Below are 24,944 nucleotides of genomic sequence, written 5' to 3'. Positions count from 1 at the left end.
GGGAAGTCTTATACTTCAAAGAAGTCGTCTAGAGAAGTATTTCATTCCTAAGAGTTACCCTAGGGAGGTCTTCTATTCCAAAGAATTCCTCTCGGGAGGTCTTCTCTTCCAATTAAGTTTTGCAGAGAAGTCTTCTACTTCAAAAAAGCCTAGAGAAGTCTCCTAGGCAGGTCTTCAGTTCCAAGGGTCTCTTTTTTTGGAGATCTTCAATACGAAAGAAGTCCTGAAGGGAGTCCTTCTATTATAATTAAGTCCTCTAGCGAAATCTTATTTTCCAGTGAAGACCTCCAGGGAGGTTTTCAGTTCCAAAATGGCTAACTAGGGAAGTCTTCTATTCCAAAGAAGTTCTTCAGAGAAATCTTCTTCTCCAAAAAATTCCTCTGACTGTAATAAACAACGGAAATTGACAGCGAATATCCTAATATTGTAGCCAGCAGCTCAAGCTCCTGCATGACGCAACCACGGGCTGCAGTTGCGGACGGGGACGATATTTCGGAAGAAGTTATCCTGAACGACATTTGAAAAAATTATCGCGGACTGAAGAGGTTGAACCAATGGGCAATACAGTTATCCATGTTTTCACCTCTAGGGAAGTCTTCTATTACAAAGGAGATCTTCAGAGAGATCTTCTCCTCTAAAAAATTCCTCTGACTGCAATAAAAAACGGAAATTGACAGCGAATATCCTAATATTGTAGCCAGCAGCTCAAGCTCCTGCATGACGCAACCACGGGCTGCAGTTGCGGACGGGGACGATATTTCGGAAGAAGTTATCCCGAACGACATTTGAAAAAATTATCACTAACTGAAGAGGTTATACTGATGGGCACTACACTTATCCATGTTTTCATATACTTTATACCAAAACGGTCGGAAAGGATGTTGAACTGACCAGTTCCAATGATAGATCCGACAACCCATTGCTCCTTAGTCAGAAAGCATTGGAGGAGGAAGATGGAAGCTCCAGCCTCAAAAAATATCACTGAACAGGAATTTCACCTGATGAGATCGCACCTCTGATTTGTGAGTAAAGTAGAAAGAAACCACCCTCATCTTGCTGCAAGAGAAATTTCTATCACTGAAATTTCCACATCAAGAGTAGGAGTGACCCCCTGACGAGACTCCTATGGAGGTGACGACTGTAAAAACCTGCTGTTCTGTAAAAACCTGCTGTCAGGACGCATTTGAAGGTAATAACACAATCGCCACCTGGGTAGTTTGAGGAGATATCAAGGCCATCGCATAATCCCTCGCAACCTGTGAAGGTTAGGAAGCTGTTAAAACCACCAGATTACTCTCTTAATGCAATAGTCAAGTCCTCTAGGAATGTCTTATATCGCAGAGGTTTTCTATCCCAAAGGAGTCCTATAGGGAGGTCTTAAAACCACCAGATTACTCTCTTAATGCAATAGTCAAGTCCTCTAGGAAAGTCTTATATTGCAATGAAGTCATCTTGGAAAGTATTCCATTCCGAACAAGTCTTTCAGAGAGGTTTTGTACCCCAAAGGAGTATAATAGGGAGGTCTTCTACTTCAAAAATTTCCTCTGTGGAAGTCTTCTATTCAAAATAAGTACTTTGGAGAGGTCTTTGGTTCAATAGAAGTCCTCTAGGGATGTCTTCTGTTCAATTAAAGTCATATGTGGAGGTCTTTTACTCCATAGAAGTCCTCTAGGGATGTCTTCAATTCCAAAGAAGTCATCTAGGGAGGTCCTCTATACCAAGTAAATCCTCTAGGAAATACTTATATTCCAATGAAGTAATCTTGGAAGGTTTTCTACTCCAAAGAAGTCCTCCAGAAAGGTCTTCTCCCCCAAGGAAGTCCTATGGGAGGTCTTCTACTCCAAAGATTTCCTCTATGGAAGTATAAGTACTTCGGGAAGTCTTCTTTTCCCGTGTAGACCCCCAGGGAGGTCTTCAGTTCCAAAAGGGCTATCTAGGGATGTCTTCTATTTCAAAGAAGTCCTCCAAGGTAATCTTCCAAAGGGGTTTTCCACTCCAAAGAAGTCCTATAAGGAGGTCTTCTATTATAAAGATTTTCTCTATGGAAGTCTTCTATTCAAAATAAGTCCTCAAAGGAGGTCTTCTTTTCCAGCGTAGACCCCTAAGAAGGTCTTCAGTTCCAAAAAGGCTAACTAGGCATGTCTTCTATTACAAAGAAGTCCTCCAAGGAGATGTTCTCCTCCAAACAATGACAGCAAATATCTTACTACTGTAGCCAACAGCTCAAGCCATTGCGTGACACAGCCCTGGACTGTAATTGTGGGCGGAGACGACAACCCGGAAGAGAATATCCTAAACAACATTTGGGAAAATTTATCACTAAGATCTTACCTGTCTTGATCTTAATGCCTATAAGGACGGAATGACATTGGTATTTGTGAAAGCAGACTGCACATGAATCCAAAAGATTTTACATCATTCTCGATTTGATGGACCATGTTGCACTATTGCATGGGAGTAGCTTTACCATGCATCGGCCAGTACCCTCTTGGGATTATTTAGACAGCTCCTAAAGTGTGGCTGCCCACACAGATGTTCTACGTCTATCCCACAGGCAACAATTCGAAGAGCAATTATATGGGTTTCCTGGAGTAAGATGCAGATCAGAAAGCCCCTACTGTGAAGCACTGCTGGATTTATTTGTAGAATACCCTTCAGAAAAGAACGATAACGTACATGCTTCTCGTCTCGAAAGCCTTATGCATGGTGCACCATTCAACGGGTGTAGTGATACCATGTGTAGGCCAATGTACCTTTGCGAAGTACCTTTAGAGAGCTCCCAAAGAGCGGTTGCTCACCATAAAACTATCAGGTCTACATCGCATGCACCAATTCGAAGCTTCACAGTATGGGCTTGGGGGATGAGGTCTGTCCTTCTCAGTAAAAAAGTCTCCGATCAGACTTTGTAATCGGCACTACCAACAGTTTTAGTTCTATACAAATCCGGACTGGTCGTCCAGAGTGCATAGAGAGTGAATAGGGAGAATATAACACCAGTGTTACACTGATGGATCAGTCTAATAACTACAATGGAAGTAGCTTTTTCACTGTTGGAAGCAAGACCTATTCATCTCTTCCACTCTGAAACTGGCAAACGGCAACCTATATATGTGTGAAAGAGTCCCAAACAGTGTGGAGTGTTGGGATCTTCCAATTCTCTACACCACCTACCTTACCAAAAAAAGATCGTCTGGTAGAATCTCGTAATCGAGTTATCGTCGTATCCGCGGGGTCGTTAAGCTCGTTTTCTGTAACAGACTTTCCTCTAGGAAGATCTTCGGTTTAGTGTAAGTCCTTTGGAGGACTCTATTCAGAAGAAGTCATCTAGGAAGGCCTTCTGGTCAACAGAAGTACTCTATGAAGGGCTTCGGCATAGTGTAAGTCCTTGGTGGAGTACTCTAATCAATAGAAGTCATCTAGGAAAGTCTACGGTTCAATCGTAGTGAGGTCTTCGGTCCAATTGAAGTGATGTCTTCAGTCTAATAGATGTCCTTTTCGGTTCAATAGAAATCCTCTAGGGCAGTATTCCGTTCAATAGAAGTTTTCTAGAAAGCTTTTGGATTCAATATACATAAGTCAAATAATTGTTCCACAAGCATACCAGATGGGAATGGGGAGACTTCTCTCATATCAATGAGTGCACCCCGATTCATATTAGCTCAACGATATGGGACCTACTGTTTATCGCCGAATCCGAACGGCGTGTCTTAAGACACCACTTGTAGAGAAGTTTTACATGGCTGAAATACTTAGGAAAATGTTGCCAACATTACTAAGGGGTATTTTGCCACCGTTGAAAATTGTTTGATGTTGCTTGGCCGTGGAATCGAAACTACGACCTTCAGCGTGCAAGGCGGGTGTGCATACCATTGCACCACGGTGGCATCCAAAGTCATAAGTCATATATCTTCCGTATTTCTTTCAATCAATGTCTTCTATTCCATAGTAGTTCTTTTGGCAGGTCTTCCGTTCAATAGAATTCCTCTAGGAAGTCTCCGGTTCAATAGGACTCCCCAAGGAAGATTTTCTATTCCATTGAATTCTTTGGGAATTCTTCGATTCAATAGAAATCCTTTCAATAGAATCGTTTTGGGATATACTTGAATCAATAGAAGTTCTCTATGAAGGTCTTCGGTTCAATATAAGTCCTTAGTGATGATTTTTACTCCATAGAAATCCTCTAGGAAGATTTTTCGTCCCAATGAAGTCCTCTAGGGAGGTCAGCTCCAAAGACGTCACCTAAGAATGTCTTCTATTCCAAAGAAGTCTTCCAAAAAAGTCTTCTACTTCAAAGAAGTCATCATTGAAAGTCTTGCTTTCCAAATTGAAATTCGTAATTTTTTTATAAAACACTACTTTATTTTAAATTAAATTAATATTTCTAAAACGAAAAATAATTTTTATCAACAATCCACTTTAAAAATACTTGGTAACTGATATATACTTGGCCGCTGATTGTTAAACCATTAAGACGTGCATAATGTCGACTCCACCAAAAACACTCTGTGCGAAGTGCTTTAACTCTGCCAAATCCAACTATATTTCTTGCCATATTTGTAAGGCAAAATATCATTTTTTGTGTGCAAACATTGACAGTGAAAAATGTGGAGCTACATTTATTGAAAATAAAAACATCGTTTTTAACTGCGACGATTGTTTACATGTTTCTGAGGGAATGTTTTCAGTCCTCTCTTCTTTATCCCAGAACATAAGGGAAATGAAGGAGAGTGTGCTCATGCAGTTAATGGGAGATGTGAGTGGTTTAACAAAGAAGTTCGATGACCTAGTCAAAGGCCTTGAAAATCAAAACAAGCAACAGCAAAAACAACATATCGGCATTTCTAATGCCTTAAATTCTAATGCTTTGCCTTCTACTGCTTCGCTACATCAACATGCTGATTGTGATGCCTCTTCTTCCCTATCATACCCCACTGCACCATCGGAGGTTCGATCAAACATACGTGATTGGACTAGTGTTCGAAGCCGAAAAAGACGAAATCGTGTGATTGCTGTAGGAGAGAATGACACGATTAATCTTCCTGTTGTAGCCAGAAAGAAGTATGTACACATTTCTTCGTTTCAAACATGTGTTACGGCTGAACAAATTATTGCTCATATTGAGAAGAATGCTGAAATTGATAGACAACATATTGAATGCAACGTGCTGGTGAAGAAAGATGTAGATATCAGTACTCTCAAACACGTTAATTTTAAAATTGGTGTGCCTTCAGCTTTCTATGAAGCTCTGACAAAACCATCTCTCTGGCCTATTGATGTTAAGATAAGACCGTTTGTTTTTTTCGAAAGGAGAGCAGCGGCTTTACCCAAACTATAAATCGAACCCGTTCGTGGGTATTGATTTGGTTACGAAGTTTTTCGGCAAATCACACACACGCGACCCGAACGCAAAGTAAGAGAGCAAATGTTTTGATTTTTTTACTTCAGTCTTGTACTGAATTTCATGCAAGCAGGTTGATGCCGCTTTATTTGTTTATTTTTGAGTACACCGAAAAGATTTTGCAGTTGTACAGCAAATATGTGGAGGGAAGAATTTGAAAATGATTTTTGTTTTGTATTAATATTTTTAATGACGCAGAATGCCTCGTCTGCAATGCAACAATAAAAAATTTATGTATGCTTAGAAAGTCTTAAAAAATCATTTTTATATACAATTTGTTTTTTCTCTCAAAAAAATTAACATATGAAGAAAAATACTTTTCAAATTATGAAGTTATTTATATTATTTTTAATTTAAGTCATACAAAGCGAACGCGCCAACAATATATTTTTCATTTCACACTCAATATGAAAATCATCACCCTGTTCTGTCAGTGTAATTTTACCCACACATAAACAATTTAAGCGCTCGCTCTTCTTGGTCGGCTATGCTATAAATGTGTCTTGTGGTTTGAGAGTATTTTATCAAAATGTTGGTGGTATGCGCTCAAAATTTGAAAATCTGTTTATGTTTTCATCCCAACAAGATTATGATGTTTATGTTATTGTGGAAACATGGTTAACTCCAGATTTCTACGATGAAGAATTCTTTGATTTGTCGATTTTTTCTGTATTTCGAAAGGACAGAAATGCAGAAGTGACTGGCTGTTCGCGAGGAGGTGGTGTTTTAATAGCGGTTAAAAAGAAATTTAATGCATTTCATTATTCAAATATTACATTAAATCCGTTATTAGACCAATTGGTTGTCATTATTCCACTAGATAAAGTAAAATTGTGTATTACTGCATCTTACATTCCTCCAAACAGTGATGTGAACTTATATGCAATGCATATAAATAATCTTTTGTTTTTATATGAAAATTCCGATGCTGCAATGAAGTTTTGTATTTTTGGTGATTTCAATTTGAAAAATATTGTATGGTCTAAATGTGATGGTGATTTGATACCCACGAATGTTAATAAGGAATTTGAAATTAATCTTATTGATAGTATGTTAGATATGGATTTAATTCAAATTAATTGTGTGTTTAACAAATTGAACCGTTTATTGGATTTAATATTTATTCACAAAGATTTGAAATATCGTATATTTGAATGCTTTGACTCCTTTTCACCTAGTAATGTTTATCATTCACCTATAATTGTTGAAATTGAAATGTACGTTTTTTTGAATGATTGCAAAAATGTTTCATTAGATATGTATGATCTAAAACATGGTAATTTTGATGCATTAAACTCTGCTCTATTGAATGTCGATTGGGTAAGAATTCTTAATATCAGTGACATAAATATTTGCTACGACGTTTTTCTTAGATATTTTAATGAAGCCTGCAAGGAATTCATTCCAATTATAGCTGTCAAACCAAAAAGTCATCCATGGTATACAAGAGGATTGCGTCGATTGAAAAATAAAAGGAACAAATTACATAAATGTTATATAGCGGCACCATGTCCTGAAGCATTTCATACTTATCAACAATGTTTGAAAGAATTTAACTTTCTCAATAAATTTCTCTATAAGCAGTACTTGCTAAAAATTGAAAGTCAAGTTAAAGGCAACTCTAAATGTTTTTGGAATTATATAAAATCAAAGAAACAGACTCTGGACATTCCTTCAACTATGATGTATGAAGATAAAGTTGCAAGCAACGCATCTGATATTGCCGAGTTATTTGCATTATACTTTAAATCCAATTTTGAAATGTCTGATTTGTCCTTGACTTCTCAATACATTGTAAATAATATTTCAACAGCTATTAATTTTGGTGATCTAGTGCTTTCCTGTGATGATGTTGTTCACGCCATTCATAATATAAAGGATTCGAAATCCAGGGATATCGATGGAATTTCCTCAAACCTAATTAAAAAATGTTTTTCTTCAATTTCTTTGCCTTTGAAATACATGTTCAATAAATCATTGAGTGATGGTGTTTTTGCCGACCGTTGGAAGTTGACTTTCATTGATCCCATTTTTAAAGGAGGACGGAAAGAGTTTGTGAATGCATATCGTTCGATATCTAAATTGAGTGTTATATCCAAAATATTTGAAAACATTGTTCATGAAAAGTTGTACTTTTCTATTAAATCGATTATGCTTCCCCAACAACATGGTTTTCATAAAGGTAGATCTACCGCATCGAATTTATTTATGTTTACCGATTTTTGTCTATCATCATTTGCTTCTGGTTTTCAAGTGGAAACAATATATACTGATTTTTCCAAAGCATTCGATAAAATATCGCATACGATTTTATTAAAAAAATTATATGCTTTTGGATTTCATTCAAATATTCATAAATGGTTAACTTCTTATCTCCAAAGCAGAAAATGTATAGTTCGAATTGGATCGGCAGAATCTAAACCTTATTTCTTGTTTTCAGGTGTTCCCCAAGGAAGCGTATTGGGGCCACTGCTTTTCAACATTTTCGTAAATGATATTAAGGACTGCTTTTTATACAGCAACTTTTTATTATATGCCGATGACCTAAAAATTTTTCAACGTACAAAAACGTTAGAGGACTCGGTCAGATTGCAATCTGATTTATGCAGGCTAACGAATTGGTGTCAGCTCAATCATTTACAATTAAACTTAAAGAAATGCTTTCATGTGACTTTTCACAGAAAACGAGATCCAATGCATAATACTTTTCGTCTAACTTCGACAGAAATTCAAAAGGTAAATGAAATTGAAGATTTAGGGGTAATCTTTGATTACAAGTTATGTTTCACACCTCATATTGACAAGATAATTCCCAAAGCTTATTCTATGTTGGCGTTTATTAGAAGGCATGGCAGAGAATTCAAAGACCCCTATACTTTGAAAACTCTTTTTACCTCAATGGTTAGATCAAGGTTAGAATATTGTGCGATGATTTGGAATCCACATACTGCGATCAATGTTTACAGAATAGAAAGGATTCAGAAAAAATTCTTGAAAATGGCGCTATGTTCATTAAATTTTACTAATCCTATTCCAACATATGAGTCAAGATGTTTGCTTATCGGCATGGATACTCTGGAAAAAAGGCGCAAGTTGCAGTCCATGATGTATGTGTATGACATATTAAATAATAATGTTGATTGTCCAGATATACTGGCAAAATTAGCATTCAACGTTCCTAGTCGCAATCTTCGTGCATACAATATGTTTGCAATAGATCATTTTCGGCAAAATTATATAATTAATAGCCCACTTATTGGAGCCTTGCAAAATTTTAATACCTTAAATCGTTTTTCAACAGTAGACTTTAATGTATCAAGAGAAGCATTTAAGCAAATGTTATTACGACTTTTGAAATAATTTGTTAATATATTTTAAGTTATTATTTATTGTATATTCTTAGTCTGTAAGGAAATGAATTCCATAGACGAAATAAATAAATAAATAAATAAATAAAAAAATAAGTCCTCTATGGAGGTCTTCAGTTACAAAGATGTGTTCTTTGGAGATCTTCACTTTAAAAGAAGACCTGCAGGCAGAGCCTGGTAATATGCTAGATTGGGGTCCGCAATATAGTTAAGCCCTTTACTCTCTGTCGATAATACCTTGTGGGCAACTAAAATGAACTACCTTGAGCTAACTCTGAAATAGTTCATGTAGGAAATGCCCGAAATCTAGCTTAGGTGCCGTATTAAAAGGAAAGGCTGGGATATCTGTTAAAATTATGAAATGTATATGTATTTTTACACAATTCAGATTAGGATAATAAATCATGCCCAATGCCATGGTGCCAATTATGAAAAATTCAATACAATTCTTGTTGTTTTTATTATTTATTTATTTCGTATTTCTTTTTTTCTTCTTGTCCTTACAGTTTCATAATCGCTGCAGACTATTGGCAGGCACGTTTTCCTGGTCGCTCGGTGGCTTTGGATATGTCAATGACGTATATTGTGGTAGCATTTGGCACTGTCCTGCTAAATAATGTTTTCCTTTCGTTGGCACCGTTTCGTGTGCGCGTCATGTTCGGCTATATTGTTTCGTTTACCACGCTGGTATTTGTGGCCGTGTGTGAGGTGGCCTGGCATATGTTTGCCGCCAACACAGCCTATACGGTCAATTTGGCAGCTGTATCATTGGTGGCGATTGGGTGTACAGGTAAGTTTTGTGAAAGATAATTGTGGCGTTGTGGTGTCATTTAAGGTGGGCGTCGCTTGCCCACATTGTGTCTGTGAAGTTATTAATTGATGTTCTTCCTGTTCTTGTTCTTCTTCCTTTCTCTTTTTTATTGCAGTACAACAATCAAGTTTTTATGGTTTTGCCAGCATGTTTCCAAAACGCTATACTCAGGCGGTGATGACTGGTGAAAGTTTGGCCGGTTTCTTGGTGTCTTCCAATCGTGTCGGTACAAAGCTGTTGATACAAAATGACCGCGTGTCAACAGTGATTTTTTTCTTTACTTCGACATTGTATATTTTATTCAGTTATTTGTTGCATTTGGCCACCATCAATTCACCGTTTGTACGCTATCACATGAAGGCGTGTGCCAAGATTGTCCTGCGACCGGATGAGGATCGTTTGGTAAGTATGAGATGTTGTTTTTTGGGATTCTAATATTTTTATAGATATGAGGTAAACCTGGAGTTGCATAGACCAAACAGCATAGATCTATCTACTAGTCGTGGTTTCATATTGGTTTACTGATGAAGTCGACGCTGTCCCAGACCCATCAATATTCGAATTGTTCACCTTTATAACTTTGTTTGTTGGTTTTCTACGCCCAGCATCTGTCTCACCTCTACTAGTCGTCTGGTACGGTGTTTTCTAAGGGAGATGGCAGAGGAGACCAGCGAAACCGTCTCGGCTTCATCGCAACCATTTTGGAAGACTATGACCCAGCCGCATTGTTCATGGTCTCCTCTTGTGCGTTGAGAGGGTATGGTTTTAACAACTTCACAGGTTGAGACTGTACCTTCACCTTCCGATTCACTTTTGAGGTTGCGATTGTGTCATTATCTTCGAACCCATCCTGCCAGTAGATCAGGAGTTTCCACTTATATTCTTTCGAACTTCTTCACAAACTTGAAGTGCTATCTTATCATCTGAAGTTCCTATTCAGTAATATTTGTGGAACCGTACGATACGATTTTTTGTCCAGTGATTTTTTTCTTTGCCATTTTTGGGGGTCGGAAGTATTACCGACCAATTTCGCATGTTTGCGTTTGCAAGGTCACTCCTCGCTCTTGATTTGGAAATTTTGCTGATAGAAAGTTCTCTTGTAGCAAGATGAGGATAGTTCCTTTCGAATATACTAACAAACTAAAGGTGCGATCTCATCAGGTGAAATTGCTGTTCAGTGATATTTTTGGGTCCTTTTCGATGTATTTCTGTAGAAAGTCATCGCCCGTCGATATTCATTTTTCCATTGTTTCATTTACTTTGTATTTTTGGAGATCGGAGCTGATTTGCAACGCATCCGTATTTTTGAGGGATAAGTCTGTCTTACCATCTTCCTCCTCCAATGCATTTTTGCCTAAGAAAAAAGGTCTTCTCGGATCTATCATTGGAACAGTTCAGCTCAATATCCTTGTGGGATAAAGAATCCTGACTCGAGGTGAAATCATGGATAACTGTGGTGTCCATAGCTTAGCCCTCTTCTATCAGTGATAAATTTTTTCGAAATGTCGTTCGGAATAATCTCTTCCGAGATGTCGTCCCCGTCCACAACAAAGAGTTCGTGGCTGTGTAACGCAGGAGCTTGAGCTGCTGGCTGGTCCATATTTTTTGTTACAGTCAGTTTTCTAAACGAAACACCTCCCTTGAGGAATTGTTTAAAGGAGAAGATCCTTTGGAGGACTTCTTTGGGAGAGAAGACTTTCCTAGATACCAGTTTTGGAACTGAAGATCTACCTAGAAGACTTCACGGGGAAAATACCTCGCTAGAGGACTTATTTGGAATACATGTGTTTGCGCCAACGATTGAACTAAAAGACCGACCTAGTTCACTTAAAAGAGCTGAACTAAAAAGAGCGATCACCTAAAGGAGCTAAAAAGTACAACTCTAATTGAAATAGATGAATCCCTAGAGGACTTCTTTGTAATGGCAGACTTCCCTAGTGGATTTGTTTGGAAAGGACGCCTTCTTATTTGAAGTAGACGCCTTCTCCGAAAGACTGCTTTGGAATAGAAGACCTCCCTAGAGGAGTTATTTTCAACAGAAAACTGCCATAGAGGAAATCTTTGAATTAGAAGACCTCACTATAGGACTATTTTGGAGTAGATTACATCTCTGGAAGACTTATTTGGAACAGAGCGCCTCCCCAGAGGACTTCTTTGGATTTGAAGACATCCCTAGACGACTTCATTGAACAGAAGATATCCCTAGAGAACTTTTACTAAACGAAAGACCTCACTAGAGGATTTCTATGGAGTAAAAAACCTCCCTAAATAACTTCTACTGAACCGAAGACCCGCTAAATGCCTTATATTGAACCGAAGAGCTGCCTAGAGGCCTTCGCTGCAGAACTTATTTGGAATAGAAGGCCTCTCTACAGGACTTCTTTGAAGTTTAAAGATCTACAAAAGAGGACAGCTTTGGAATAGGATAACCCCCAGAGGACTTCTTTGAAATAGCAGACCTTCCTAGAGGACTTATTTGAAGTAGAAGATTTCTCTATAAGACTTCTTTAGAATAGAAGACTTCTTTAGAATGGAATAGGATAACCCCCAGAGGACTTCTTTGAAATAGCAGACCTCCCTAGAGGACTTATTTGGGAAGGACTTCCGCAAATGACTCCTTTGAAGTAGAAGATTTCTCTATAAGACTTCTTTAGAATAGAAGACCTCCCTAGTGGACCTATTTTGAATAGAAATCTTCCATAGATTAAATCGTTGGGGTAGAAGACCTCACTATAGGGCTTCTTTGTAGTGGGAGACCTCTCTGGAAGACTTGTTTGGAATAGAAAATGTCCCTAGATGACTTCCTTGGAATTGATGACATCCCTAGAGGACTTCATTGAACAGAAGATATCCCTAGAGAACTTTTACTAAACGAAAGACCTCTCTAGAGGATTTCTATGGAGTAAAAACCACCCTAAATGACTTCTACTGAACCGAAGACCCCCTAAATGCCTTGAATTGAACCGAAGAGCTGCCTAGAGGACTTCTCTGCAGAACTTATTTGGAATAGAACGCCTCTCTACAGGACTTCTTTGAACTTTAAAGATCTACAAAAGAGGACAGCTTTGAAATAGGATAACCCCTAGAGGACTTCTTTGAAATAGCAGACCTCTCTAGAGGACTTTTTTTGGAAAGGAAGACTTCCCCAAATGAATTCTTTGAAGTAGAAGGCTTCTCTATAAGACTTCTTTAGAATAGAAGACCACCCTAGAGGACCTATTTTGACTAGAAATCTTCCATAGAGGGCTTCTTTGGAGTAGAAGTCCTGTCTGGAAGACTTGTTTAGAATAGAAGACGTACCTAGATGACTTTATTGGAACAGAATATGTCCCTAGAGAACTTCTTCTAAACGAATGACATCCCTAGAGGACTTCTATGGAGTTAAAAAATCTCACTAGAAAACTTCTATGGAGTAGAAGACCCCCTAAATGGCTTCTACTGAACCAAACAACTCCTTAAAAGACTCGAATTGAACCCAAGACCGTCCCAGAGGACTTCTATTGAAACAAAGACCTCTTTATGGGGGACTTCTATTAAACCGAAGACCATCATAGAGAACTTCTTTGGATTAAAATATATTCCCTACGAAACTTCGATTGCAGCGAAGACCTCCCTAAAGGCTTTCTATTGAGCCGAAGATCTCCCAAAAGGAAAATCTTTGAAGTAGAAGACATCTCTAAAGGATTTCTTTGGAGTAGAAGACCTCTCTGGAGGACTTGTTTGGAATATAGTACCTCCCTAGATGACTTATTTCAGTATAAGACCTCTCTTGTTTGGAGAAGATGACATCTCTGGAAGACTTATTTGGAATAGAAGACCTCCGTAGATGACTTCTCTTGAGGGAACAGAAGATGTCCCTAGAGAATTTCTACTAAACGAAAGTCCTCAATAGAGGACTTCTATGGAGTAGAAGGCCTCCCTAAATGACTTCTATTGAACCGAAGACTTCCCTTAATGACTTCTATTGAACTAAGGACATTTCTGGGAATATGGAATAAAATATATCACCTAAGGAACTTCGATTGACCAGAAGACCACCCTAGAAGACTTCTATTGAACCGATGACCATCATAGAGGACTTCTATTGAACCGAAGACCATTATAGAGGACTTCTATTGATTGAAAAATATTCCAAATCTTTTCCTAAAAGATTTCCATCGAACCGAAGACCTCCTTTAAGGGAATAGAAGATCTCGCTCGGGTAGGAAACTCAATAGAGGACTTCTTCTGTTGAACCAAAGACTTCTGTTAAAACGAAGTACATCATAGAGGACTTCTATTGATCAAAAAATTTCTCAAATCTTTCCCTTAATGCTTTCTATCGAAGACCGAAGACCTCCCTGAAGGAATTTTATGGAATAGAAGATCTCGTTTGGGGAGTTCTATTGAGCCGAAGACTTCCTAGGGGAATTCTATTGAACCGAAGACCTGCCTAAAGAACTTCAGTAGTATGGGAGACCTCCTTCAAGGACTTCTATTGAAACCAAACCCTTCCTAGGAGGATTTCTATTGAACTGAAAGCCTCCATAGAAGACATTAGACCGAAGACCTCACTAGAAGACTTCTTTAGACCGAAGAACTCCCTAAAGGATTTCTATTAAACCGAATACGTTCATGGATGATTTCTATCGATTAAGCTATATCTCAAAGAACTCTATTGAACCGCATCTTTCCCTAAAGGCTTAATATTTAACCTAAGAATCCTCAAATGAATTCTATGGAATAGAAGATTTCCCTTGGGGAGTCCTATTGAGCCGAAGAATTCCTAGAAGAATTTTATTGAAACGAAGGCCTGTCTAAAGAACTTCTATGGAAAAGAAGATCCCTTGAAGGACTATTACTGAACGAAGACCTCCTAGAGGAATTCTATTGAACGCTATACATTTAGAGGACTTCTATTGAAACCAAAAACTTCTTAGAAGACTTCTCTTGAACCGAATACTGCCGAAGAATTCCCTAGAGGACATATATTACACTGAAGACCTCACTAGAAGACTTCTTTGGACCGAAGACCTCACTTCTATTGAACCGAAGACTTTTCTAGATGACTTTTACTGAATAGGGAACCTCTCCAAAGGACTTACACTAAACTGAAGATTTTCCTAGCGTAAAAGGTCTCTATAAAATTTCTATGGAGTAAGAAACTTTACTAAAGGGCTTCTATGGAGTAGAAGACATCCTACATTACGTCTATTGAATCCAAGACCGTCCTAGAGAACTTCTATTGAAACGAAGTCATCTATAGGGGACTTCTATTGAATTGAAGACCATCATAGAGGACTTGTATGGATTAAAATATATCCAATACGGAATTTCGACTAAACCAAAGATCTTCCTGGAGGGCTTCTATTGAACCGAAGGCCACAATATAGGACTTCTCTTCATTAAAAATATGCCAAATCTTTTCCTAAAGGCATTCTATCGAACCGAAGACCTCCCTAAAGCAATTCTATAGAATATAATGGAAATTCTGTTGAACCAAAGACCTGCCTTAAGAACTTCTATGTCATAGAAGGACTATTAAAACATAAACCTTTCTAGAAGTCTTCTATTGCACCGAATTGAACCTCCCTCTAGGGAGGGGACATCTATTAGACAGGAGACCTCAATTCGATTGAACCGAAGGCTTTCCTAAATGACTTCTACTAAATAGAGTACCTCACCAAAGGACTTACATTAAACGGAAGATCTTCCTAGCGGAACGTCCGCTACTCGTAGCGTGTGCCAGATATCAACGAGATTCAACCAGTTGTCTGTACAGAAGGTAGAGACTTGGTGGATCTCAACTCTCGACACCATCACAGATCTTTACGAACCTGTTGGGGGACATTTTCACATATATATAGGTTGCCGGTCGCCAGTTCTAGAACTGAAAATGTGAATAGACCCGGTTTTTGTTATTCTCCTTATTCACTGCTCGTACCTATCCGTACGCATACTGGACGATCTGTCCCGATTTGTGTGGAACTAAAATTGGTAGTAGCTGCGATTTCGAAGTCTGATCGTAGACATTTTTCTAGTAAATGATGGACCTCTTCCCCCTGTCAAAAGGGAAGTAAAGCCCACACGGTGGATCTTCGAATTGGTGCTTGCCGTATAAACCTAGAAGTACTGTGGAGAGTAACCGCTCTCTAGGAGCTATCTAAGTAACCCCAAAGGTGCGTTTTACGCATGGTATAGCTGCTTCCATGCAATGGTGCATGCTGAAAAGTTATATCCGTTAAGATGAGAATCATATAAAACCTCTGTCGCGGCTTATTTCGCATATACTCATGCCATAGTAAATACAGTTAATTTTGGAAGGGTATTCTGCAGCAGAGTCTGGCCAACAGCGGGCTGAAGAAATATACACTTTCTCCACCTTTATGGACATTAAGATCAAGACCAGTAAGATCTCAATTATGACATATTGAAACACGTAACTTTACATTCACTGATCCGCTGGCAGGTCAGTTGCGAAAAAGAGTTGATTTTTTTCGGTTTGCTTCGTTTTGAAGGACATTTGTCCAAACATGAAGTAATTTCTTAAGGGCAGTCTATAAACCATGCGAAATTCTATAGCTAATGGCAAAGGTCAATGGAAGAAAAAAAAAAAAACAACAACAAGAAAAAAAGAACTTAAATTCTGGAACCTGAAGAAGTTAAGCGAAATCTTACTGAAATGACTTCTTGGCTAATGCTGCACCTGCCTCTGTCCCATTAAAACCTAGTAAATTTTGAAGAACTCTCTCAGTGCTATCGCCATCAAAGTGGATGGATGTAAAATGTCAGGCTCGTCCTGGTTTATACGGTCTGGCTGTAAACGCATAAACAACAATGAAACCGAAACTGCACGTAAATTCACACTGGAGTATACCGAAAAATCGACTTCAAGTTTAACAATGAAGAGGATATCACAACCTGAAGTTCTCTCACTATTTTCTTCATGTGTGTTTCCGCGCATTTTGTTCCTTCATTTCCTTCTAAAATAACTCAAAAAGAATTTTTGTTTTGAAAATCTCGCACTTGTTCTCAAAATCCTTTTAAAAATTCTTCACCTTCTTCCCCTTCTTCTTCTTCAAATACAAACAGAATGCCAAATGCGTATTCAACGACAAAAGGACATCAACAGTTTAGCTTTGGTTGCTTTTGCTGTCTTTGGCAGTTTTCTTCTGCATATGAGTGAGTGAATGGTGTCGGTTGATTGTTGTTGTAGTTGTTTAATGTTTAGTCCTTGGGGGTGTTCTAAACAGTCGACGTTTTTTTTATTTTGCTAGTGCAGGAATTTTGTTGTGGTCTTGTATGTAATCTTCTTTGTTCCTTTCAAGAAGATGTGAGAGGGTGAATGAATGTGAATGTGTATAAAGAAAAAGCTTTTACGGATAATTGTAATCTGCTTCTCTTACAAGGTGGATAGGACCAAAGTGCAAACAATGACACATTCATGCACGTCACATTTTGGAATTGCTAAAAAGAGTTGATTTTTTTCTTTTCTGCTGCGTTTTGAAGGACATTTGTCCAGACATGAAGTAATTTCTTAAGGGTAGTCTATAAACAATGCGAAAATCTATGGCTAATGGCAAAAGTCAATGGAAGAAAAAACAACTAAAAAAGTTTCAGTCGGCTTTGCCGACACAGATATACCCTCAGCCTATGAAACTTTCATCTGAGGACAGATCGAATGTATTTAGGGTCTTTTCAGAATATTGTGGCCCGTTTTGGACATTTGAACTTGCCTTTGAACTTAGAAGTTAAACTAAATTTGGACAAAATATTAGGAGATCCCAAGGGTGGACCAACTTGGTTGCCCCGTTGAAGAGATATCGTGCATACCATTTGAGTGACATTTTTTAAATACTGGGTGGAAGTACCGGAATTTGTGGACCGGTATAGCCCATGATCGAATTGAAATTACCGGAAGTTGTGGACCGGCATTGTCCATCTTCGAACCGAAACTAAATTTGGACAAAATATGACGACGGCCAAATTTTGGACCAAATCGGTTATTCAGTTCGGGAGTTATCTCCAGCCACTACATATGGTGCCATACGGGTTTTTGCACCTTTCGGGTTGTTCTCTCAAGAAATATGGACTTGCCCTGAAAAAACTTTTACCGCCGTAATGGATGCAACAAAAATCAAAGTGACTCGAGAGAAGGTCTTAAAGTGAACTTATCCGAAATTTTGTGTGGTAGGTAGCCGAAGGAGTGGACAAATATAGTCCCTATTTAAACCTGATCTATGTCTGGTAGATATGGTAGGATGTGTACAGTATTGATCAAATCGATCACTCCTTTCAAAAGTTATTGTGCGCACAATTTTGTGGGAGAGGTACCTGTATGAGTGGACCAATATGGCTTTTCTTCGAATTTAAACTAAGTTTGCACAAAATATTACGAAGGGCACGCTCCAACCACTACACACGGTGTCATAGGGTTTCTTTACACCTTTCAGGTTTTTTTCTCAGGAAGTATGGACTTGCCCCTGATGAAACTTGCACCGTCGTATGGGGGGCAGTAAATATAAGTTGCTACAACAAAAATCAAAGCGATTCGAGAGCAGGCCTTAAACTGAACTTTTCCGAAATTTTGTGTGGGAGGTACCAGAAGGAGTGGACCGATTGAGTCCATATTGAAACCTTATCTAAGTCTGGTACACATTTCACGATGTGCAAAGTATGTACCAAATCGGTTACTCCCTTCAATAGTTATCGTGGGCACAAATTTTCCGAACATTTTCGAACTTTTGTGGGGGACGTACCTGAAGGATTAGTTAAATTGTGGGCAATTGTTAAAGCACTCTCGAATCCGAGAAAAGGATGATAGAACGGCTGTTACTTTCAACGATAGTGACTGACCCGAAGAGGTCAGGGAGTTTGAGAGTTTTTGTCGATTTTCGACTGCCCATCAACCAAAATATACGTGTACCGAAAACATGGGCGAGCGGTGATATCTCCGGAACAGTTCAAGCTGTATATTTTAGAGGTGGTAATGTATGCGGATGATTGTATAATCTTGACGTCGGGTCTACTGCCATCTGAGGAACATGAAAATATCCGCCGGTAAATCCACTGCCACATTTTTGACCACATTGACGGTTGAAATATTGGGTCTAACGTTTATACATGCTAAACCTCCGCGCAAGTCACAGCGATTTGCGACTAGATCAGAATTAGGAATAAGGTTCTGAAGTGACTTTCCAGCAAAGAAACCTTGTTGACCTCTTATAAAAAAAATAGGTCAGGTTGTTGTGAGCTATGCGGCTCTAGTGTGGGATACACATGTTAGCGCTACGCAGTGGAAGAATTCCGCCTTGAGGACTGCAACAGGACAGGCTTCTCCCACCCAGGCACTTTAGGAGAGATGTTAATGATCTGGAAAGAGAGAGAGAGACCAAAAGTTATAAGTGAGAACCTCTAAATCAACGAACCTATCAGCCGGGCTTGAATAGCATTCATACTGTTGCATTTACGCAGCCAATTCAGCGGTACATTGTGAATTTTGACTCGGAGACAGCAGAAGAACATCAGATCTTGGGGCAGATACAAGAGATTTTAGCCCAGTTAAGATCCGGACGATGACGCCGCCTTAATTCATATTGGGTCCCAATTGATGGCATGATACCCAAAACATGTCCTGCACACGACGCGCTGCATTTGCTTAGCTGCTCAGCTAACTCCACTCACCTGGACTCATCCAGCCCAGGTTGCAGATTTTTTGAAGTTTGAATATTGTAGATTACCTCATTGGGAAGGCGGCTCCCTCTCGTATGTTGCTCGGTGGTTTAATCTCCTAGCTGTTTTGTTTTGAATGTGTGTGTGACATCTTCTTTCTACACCCTGTTAAAGGCTACCCATCTCTTTACTTGCAAAGCCGCATTTTGTTTCCCAAAGATCTCTAGTGTGCACTCCGTCTCGAGTTTGCAGCCAATCTCCATTGAGTCGTCCTTCCTGACGAGCTGCTGGTTCCCAGCTTCCAAAGGTGTTGCTATACTACTGCTGACTACCTTCCTGAGAGCGACCGCGTTCGAATGCGGGTCCAAATGCTACACTAAGAGGTCCCCCTTAAGCTCAGAGCCGATTATTTTTATTGATGTATTACAACAGTTTGTCGTTTTAGATGGCTTTCTGATGATCTTTGGATAGCCTACCATGTCCTATACTGGTGTTGATCACCAATGAACGGAAAGAAACAAAACGATTCCCGTACCAATCACACAACGCCACAAACTTTTCAGCTTCTCTGAATCGTTTCATTCTCACAACCAAAACAAAAACACAAACTTTTCAACGTAAAAAGATGGAAACCGTACGATTGGTGAAATGTAACTTCGGCTATGCTTTGCCAAGTTGTTTCATTCACCACCGAAACGACAAGTATTTTTAGGAAACGTTTGCCGTGCGTTATGGTCAGACACACACACACATGTGATTGCTTAACAACCCTATAAGTTAGCATCAGCATACCACAGTGAATTTTATCAACCACCAAACGTTTTTCATTTATTCACATGTGTTAAGTACTAATTAGTTTTCTATCTGTTGTTGTGGAGTTGAGTACTTTTCGCTTTTCGTTTTGTTCGTACTCACGAATGTAAACAAAACGAAACTAAACAGCGAGCTCGGCCAACGAGGGTTATGTTTCGTTTTGTATTGTTCCTATGGAAAATACGAAACGAAACGATTGGAAATTTTATTTAAAGTATTTTTACGTACTCTGTTGATCACCGCATAACACAACTCATACCTGTACTGCTTATTGGCTACCTTGGTTATCTCCTTCTTCTGGAAATCCGTAATTTCCTTTCCCAGCCCCCTGTCATTCCATTAGATTCCGTGGTCGGGCTCATTCTCTTCATGTCCGAGATCACTTTATCCCCCCCTGCCAAAGGATACTTGCATGGGGTCTGACGAGGGACATTTGGCAGATGAAAAACTCTTCTTTTTCTTCTGTGATGGTTTATCAGAGGTCTGTTCTTCCTCTTTGTCGCTTCCGAGGAAGTGGAGGAAGTATTAATAATTTACTACGGAGCATCTTGCTGTTTTCTATTTGGCTATGCCTGGTCCTTCATGAACTTCCGTCGTGGCCACTAAAACATAAATGATTCTCCGGTCTTTTATTGGGTTCGCTTCAGCTACTTCTATAACAATTCTCTCAAATGCTGTTCCTGAATTATATTGCTGCATGTGGCCTCGACTCTTCCTTGTCGGTACAGAATTTTTGACATTCGACCCAGTAGAATATCTGCTCTATGAAATAGAAGACCCCGTGAAGAGGTCCTCTATTGAATGGAAGACCTCTACAAATGACTTCTATGGAATAATAGAGGATTCTCAAGGGGTCGTCTATGGAATAGAAGACCTCTGATGAGGTCCTCTTTGGAATAAAAGACCTATGAAAGGGGTTGGAAAATATGACCTCTGCTGAGATTTTCTATAGTAAAGACGACCTCTGAAAAAGTTATCTGTGGAATAGAAAAGCTCTGAAGAGTTCCTTTATGGAATAGAAGACCTTTGAAGGGGTCTTCTATGGAAGAGAAACCCTAGAAATACTTTAAAATTCCCCGCATATTGTACCGTCCTCCATTTGGCATATTCTGACACTGTCAAACTCACTCAAATTCAAAATATTTAAATTTAGAATGTGGCACGACAATCATATTCCGCTAGGTATTGCATTCCTTACTTCCCCGTTTACGATAGAAGTATACTTTCCCGACTGAGGATAATAGGTTTCAAGTTAAATAAAACACTGTAAAAACGGCTTTCGGATGCAACTTTTCTTCGACTAGGCCTCACAATTGGCTATCCATTGTCTGTGGAATTTTGACATTCAGCCCGGTAGAATCTCTGCAATCTGATTCCGGTATGTTTTGTCTTTCTTTGTTCTCGGTGCCGCTTTTGCGTCGTTTTAGGTATCCTTAGATTCTGACACGCCGTTGGTGCCTTGTTCATCAGAATATAGTATCGGTGGGAATCGGGCATTGTCGGTTTTTATTGTGGGGGTTAGAAATTTTTCCATAAATGTGTTCTAATATATTCTTTAATTTTTTTGCAGAATGAAATTGATGGATCCACACCTACAGCGAAATACGGCGTCCTGACATTGGAACCCAGCAGTCCAACAGTACCGATACCGAATAAAACCACACCGGCCGCCTTGAGTTTTAGCAATCCTGTTTACGAATTGTCGAATCCATCTGCCGGAGAAAGTGTCATAGAGGGTCTGAATAATTTACCCGATATACCTACAACACCCCAGGAACCAGCAACACCTACCACAGTTGCTTTTAAGGTGGAACATGTTTTGACTCCAGGCACATGTACCCCCGGAAAACTGAGTGATTTAAAAACCGGCTTTGCTTCAAGATGGCAGGTGGCCCAATCTATTTATCCTTACATGGTTTGCATTGCCTTGGCCTATTGCGTAACCTTGTCTCTGTACCCCGGCATAGAATCGGAAATTGTGTCATGCAGTTTGGGTACCTGGATGCCGGTGTTGTTGATGTTTACCTTTAATACTTCCGATTTGATTGGTAAGACATTGGCTGGGGTGCCATATCCCTGGTCAAGGCGGCAATTGATTTTGATGTCGGGATTGCGGATTGTATTGGTCCCCTTGCTGCTGCTGTGTTGTGCTCCACGTCATCAACCGGTTATATCTGGAGAAACGGCGGCCTTTATTTTTACCATTGCCTTGGGGGTGAGCAATGGTTTGGCTGGTAGTCTTCCCATGATGTTGGCTCCGGCCAAGGTAAATGCAACGTTACGCGAGGTGACGGGTAATATGATGACTTTGTCGTATAATGTGGGTCTCACGGTGGGTTCATTTATTGGCTATGTTTTTGAATCTATGCTGGGGGCACAACTCACCAATCCATGCCCGAAGTATCCTTACATTATGGATCATGCGCCGTTTCCACACTATACCACAACCACCACTAGTTCATCGCTGCTTAATAATGCCACAGCTATTGCCTCGGCAATATTGACTTCCACAATGACACCAGCAGCGGCGGGAGGAATAGTCAGCACCAGCACGACACCCAGTACTACATCTGTGGAAACTTCAACATTATTGGCGATTTTGAATGCGAGTACTTCAACATCAGTGGCGGCAATTGGTCCGATTACCACAGCTGCTCCCAGTGTGGTGGCGGCAACCACATCCACGGCCACTTTGGCAGTGCTGTCAACAGTGGCAGCCACCGTGGCCACAATTCCCGATGTGGTGAACACCGTTGTTAATACCCTGGTGACAACGATAAATGATCTCAGTTCGGAGTTGATGAATGGTGGCGGTACAAGTACAGGCGATCCTCAGACACCCTTGGAGTTAATGAATAAGGTTTAGATTTGATTTAGAGCTTTGTTATTAGATTTGTTTTCCACACTAATTTGTAAGCCCAGAAAGACAAAGATGTTGAGAGAGAGAGAGAGAGAGAAAGAAGGAGTGATTGAGTGAGTGTGATTCTGTGTGAGAGAGAGTGTGAATGTGCAATTGAGAACTTGTTTGTTATTATTTTTGAGAACATGTAATAGAAAATTTTGTAATCTTAGAATGCCTGCGTGACTGAGAGTGAGTGAGTGATTGAATGAGAAAGAGAGAGCGTGAGAGAGTTAGTTATACCTACTTATATAGAATCTTAGTTGTATAATGTCCATGTCTTAAACCAGAGATACACGGTAAAATAAATATTATTAAAAGAAATCCAAATAATAAACTGTAATTTTAAGTTTTTTTGCAAATAAGGCTACGTTTTCATTAGCGTAGATTATCTGTCATGAGCATTGCTCTATCTTGATTTATATTTCCATAGATTTTAGAGTTAAATAAATCAAGATAAAGCAATTAATCATGACAATGAGCTCCAGTGTAACTGGCGTTTAAGGTTTTGTAAAGTGGCTGATTAAATTTGTTAAGGTAGTTCTGAATGCTTTGAATGAATCTCGAAATCAGGAAGAAATGCCTAACAGTCAATGTAAGTCAATAATTTATGCCCAGAGGGGACGACTTTCATATATTCGATTGCCAAAATTCATTTCTTCGCAGGCTTCTTCACAATAAATTATGCCTTCAGGGTCTGGATTCGCATTCTATGAAAATTTAAAATGAAAGGTATTTTCTTTTTAATTGTTTTCATTTTACAGTTTTTTCCTTTATAAAAGTTTTTATTTCACATTTTCATAGAAACAGAATTGTGCCCCAGATGTCCCTATTTAAGCGGTGGGTACATACTATACCAAAATGGCTCCATTGAGTGTCATTTCATGTCACGAGTTGACGCACAACAAGTTAAATTATATTTAAATAACCCGCGTCAATCAGATTAACGCTCATTGTTTTTCTCAAAAAGCTTGGCATCACTTATTACATTTTCATGTGGTTGTTGCTTCAAAGTCGAATGCTTCACTCATTGTTCAAACGCTGCTTGCTTGACAGCGTGACCATTCATGTTTGTCAAATATTCACGAATATTTTCGTTGTTGGAGAATCAGAGTCAGAAATCGATCAAAGTGTCATTCAAAACTAATAGTGTGAACCTCCCTTTACAAAAATCAGCTGATTCAACAGTGAAATTGCATCAGTGCTACCTTTACAAATTATATGGGCCACAAGGGGTTCACTAAGATCCTCATAAAGACATACCCAAGCCCCTAGGCTGTTGTTCTCTGAAAAAGTGAAGTGAAATATATCGTCACCATAAATGCCCGAAGACGTAACCGACATGAAAATTGAAATTCGTTTTATGACGTAATCTGATACATAAAGCTAAAACACATGCTCTGGCAAAATTTCAAGCTTCTACGTTCAAAAACAACGATGCTATTCAAGAAATGGCATTTCGGAAAATGGGATAATATTGCAGATTTTGTTGATATGGAGGATCTCAAAACTAAGCACTTCAGCGGTTTTGGTTTCACTACTAATTCCCCTTCGTATATGATCGATAATATCCCATATACTCGCCTTCATAAGATTAATATTCCATAAAACAGTCTTTGGGCATTTATGGTGACGATATTTTCTTAAAAGCCCTTTCCATTAAGCCTTTTCTTATTCTTTTTTTTAATGTTTCACTTCACATTTTCGTAGAACAAGAATCGGGAGCCAGCCCCGTCAAAACAACTGCTGTGTGTAAATATATAACTTTTAGAAATATGTTTGAATTTCGTTTTCAAATGCGTTTGATCTATAATGTATTTTTTCTAGGCCATAAGAGCAATGTTATGCAGAATAAAACAAATTATTATAATATTAAAATTACAAAAAAAAAAACCAAAACAAATCAAAACCAAAGATAGCAAAAATCGCTACACACATACATATGTATATCCAACAAAAATATATAAATTGATCATTAAATGTCAAATATGTTTTTTTCCAAAT

At 38.9% G+C, this 24,944-nt stretch overlaps 1 protein-coding gene across 2 annotated transcripts in view; it reads left to right on the top strand.

The window, feature by feature from the left end:
• Ent3 (equilibrative nucleoside transporter 3) overlaps positions 1 to 24,125 on the top strand; it is a 53,368-nt gene extending 29,243 nt beyond the window's left edge. For both annotated transcript variants that reach the window (XM_073983022.1, XM_073983023.1), the window contains exons 3-5: positions 9,273 to 9,556; positions 9,693 to 9,979; positions 21,612 to 24,125. In XM_073983022.1, the coding sequence (XP_073839123.1) occupies positions 9,273 to 9,556; positions 9,693 to 9,979; positions 21,612 to 22,907 (1,867 nt within the window). In that variant the 3' untranslated portion in view covers positions 22,908 to 24,125. The remainder of the gene's footprint in view (positions 1 to 9,272; positions 9,557 to 9,692; positions 9,980 to 21,611) is intronic.
• Positions 24,126 to 24,944: the final 819 nt, after the last annotated feature.

This window comes from Musca autumnalis, unplaced genomic scaffold, assembly GCF_047663935.1.
Source record: "Musca autumnalis isolate F117 unplaced genomic scaffold, ASM4766393v1 scaffold_4, whole genome shotgun sequence".
NCBI classification, from domain to species: Eukaryota; Metazoa; Arthropoda; class Insecta; order Diptera; family Muscidae; genus Musca; species Musca autumnalis.
This window is presented reverse-complemented; position numbering and strand designations above follow the sequence as displayed.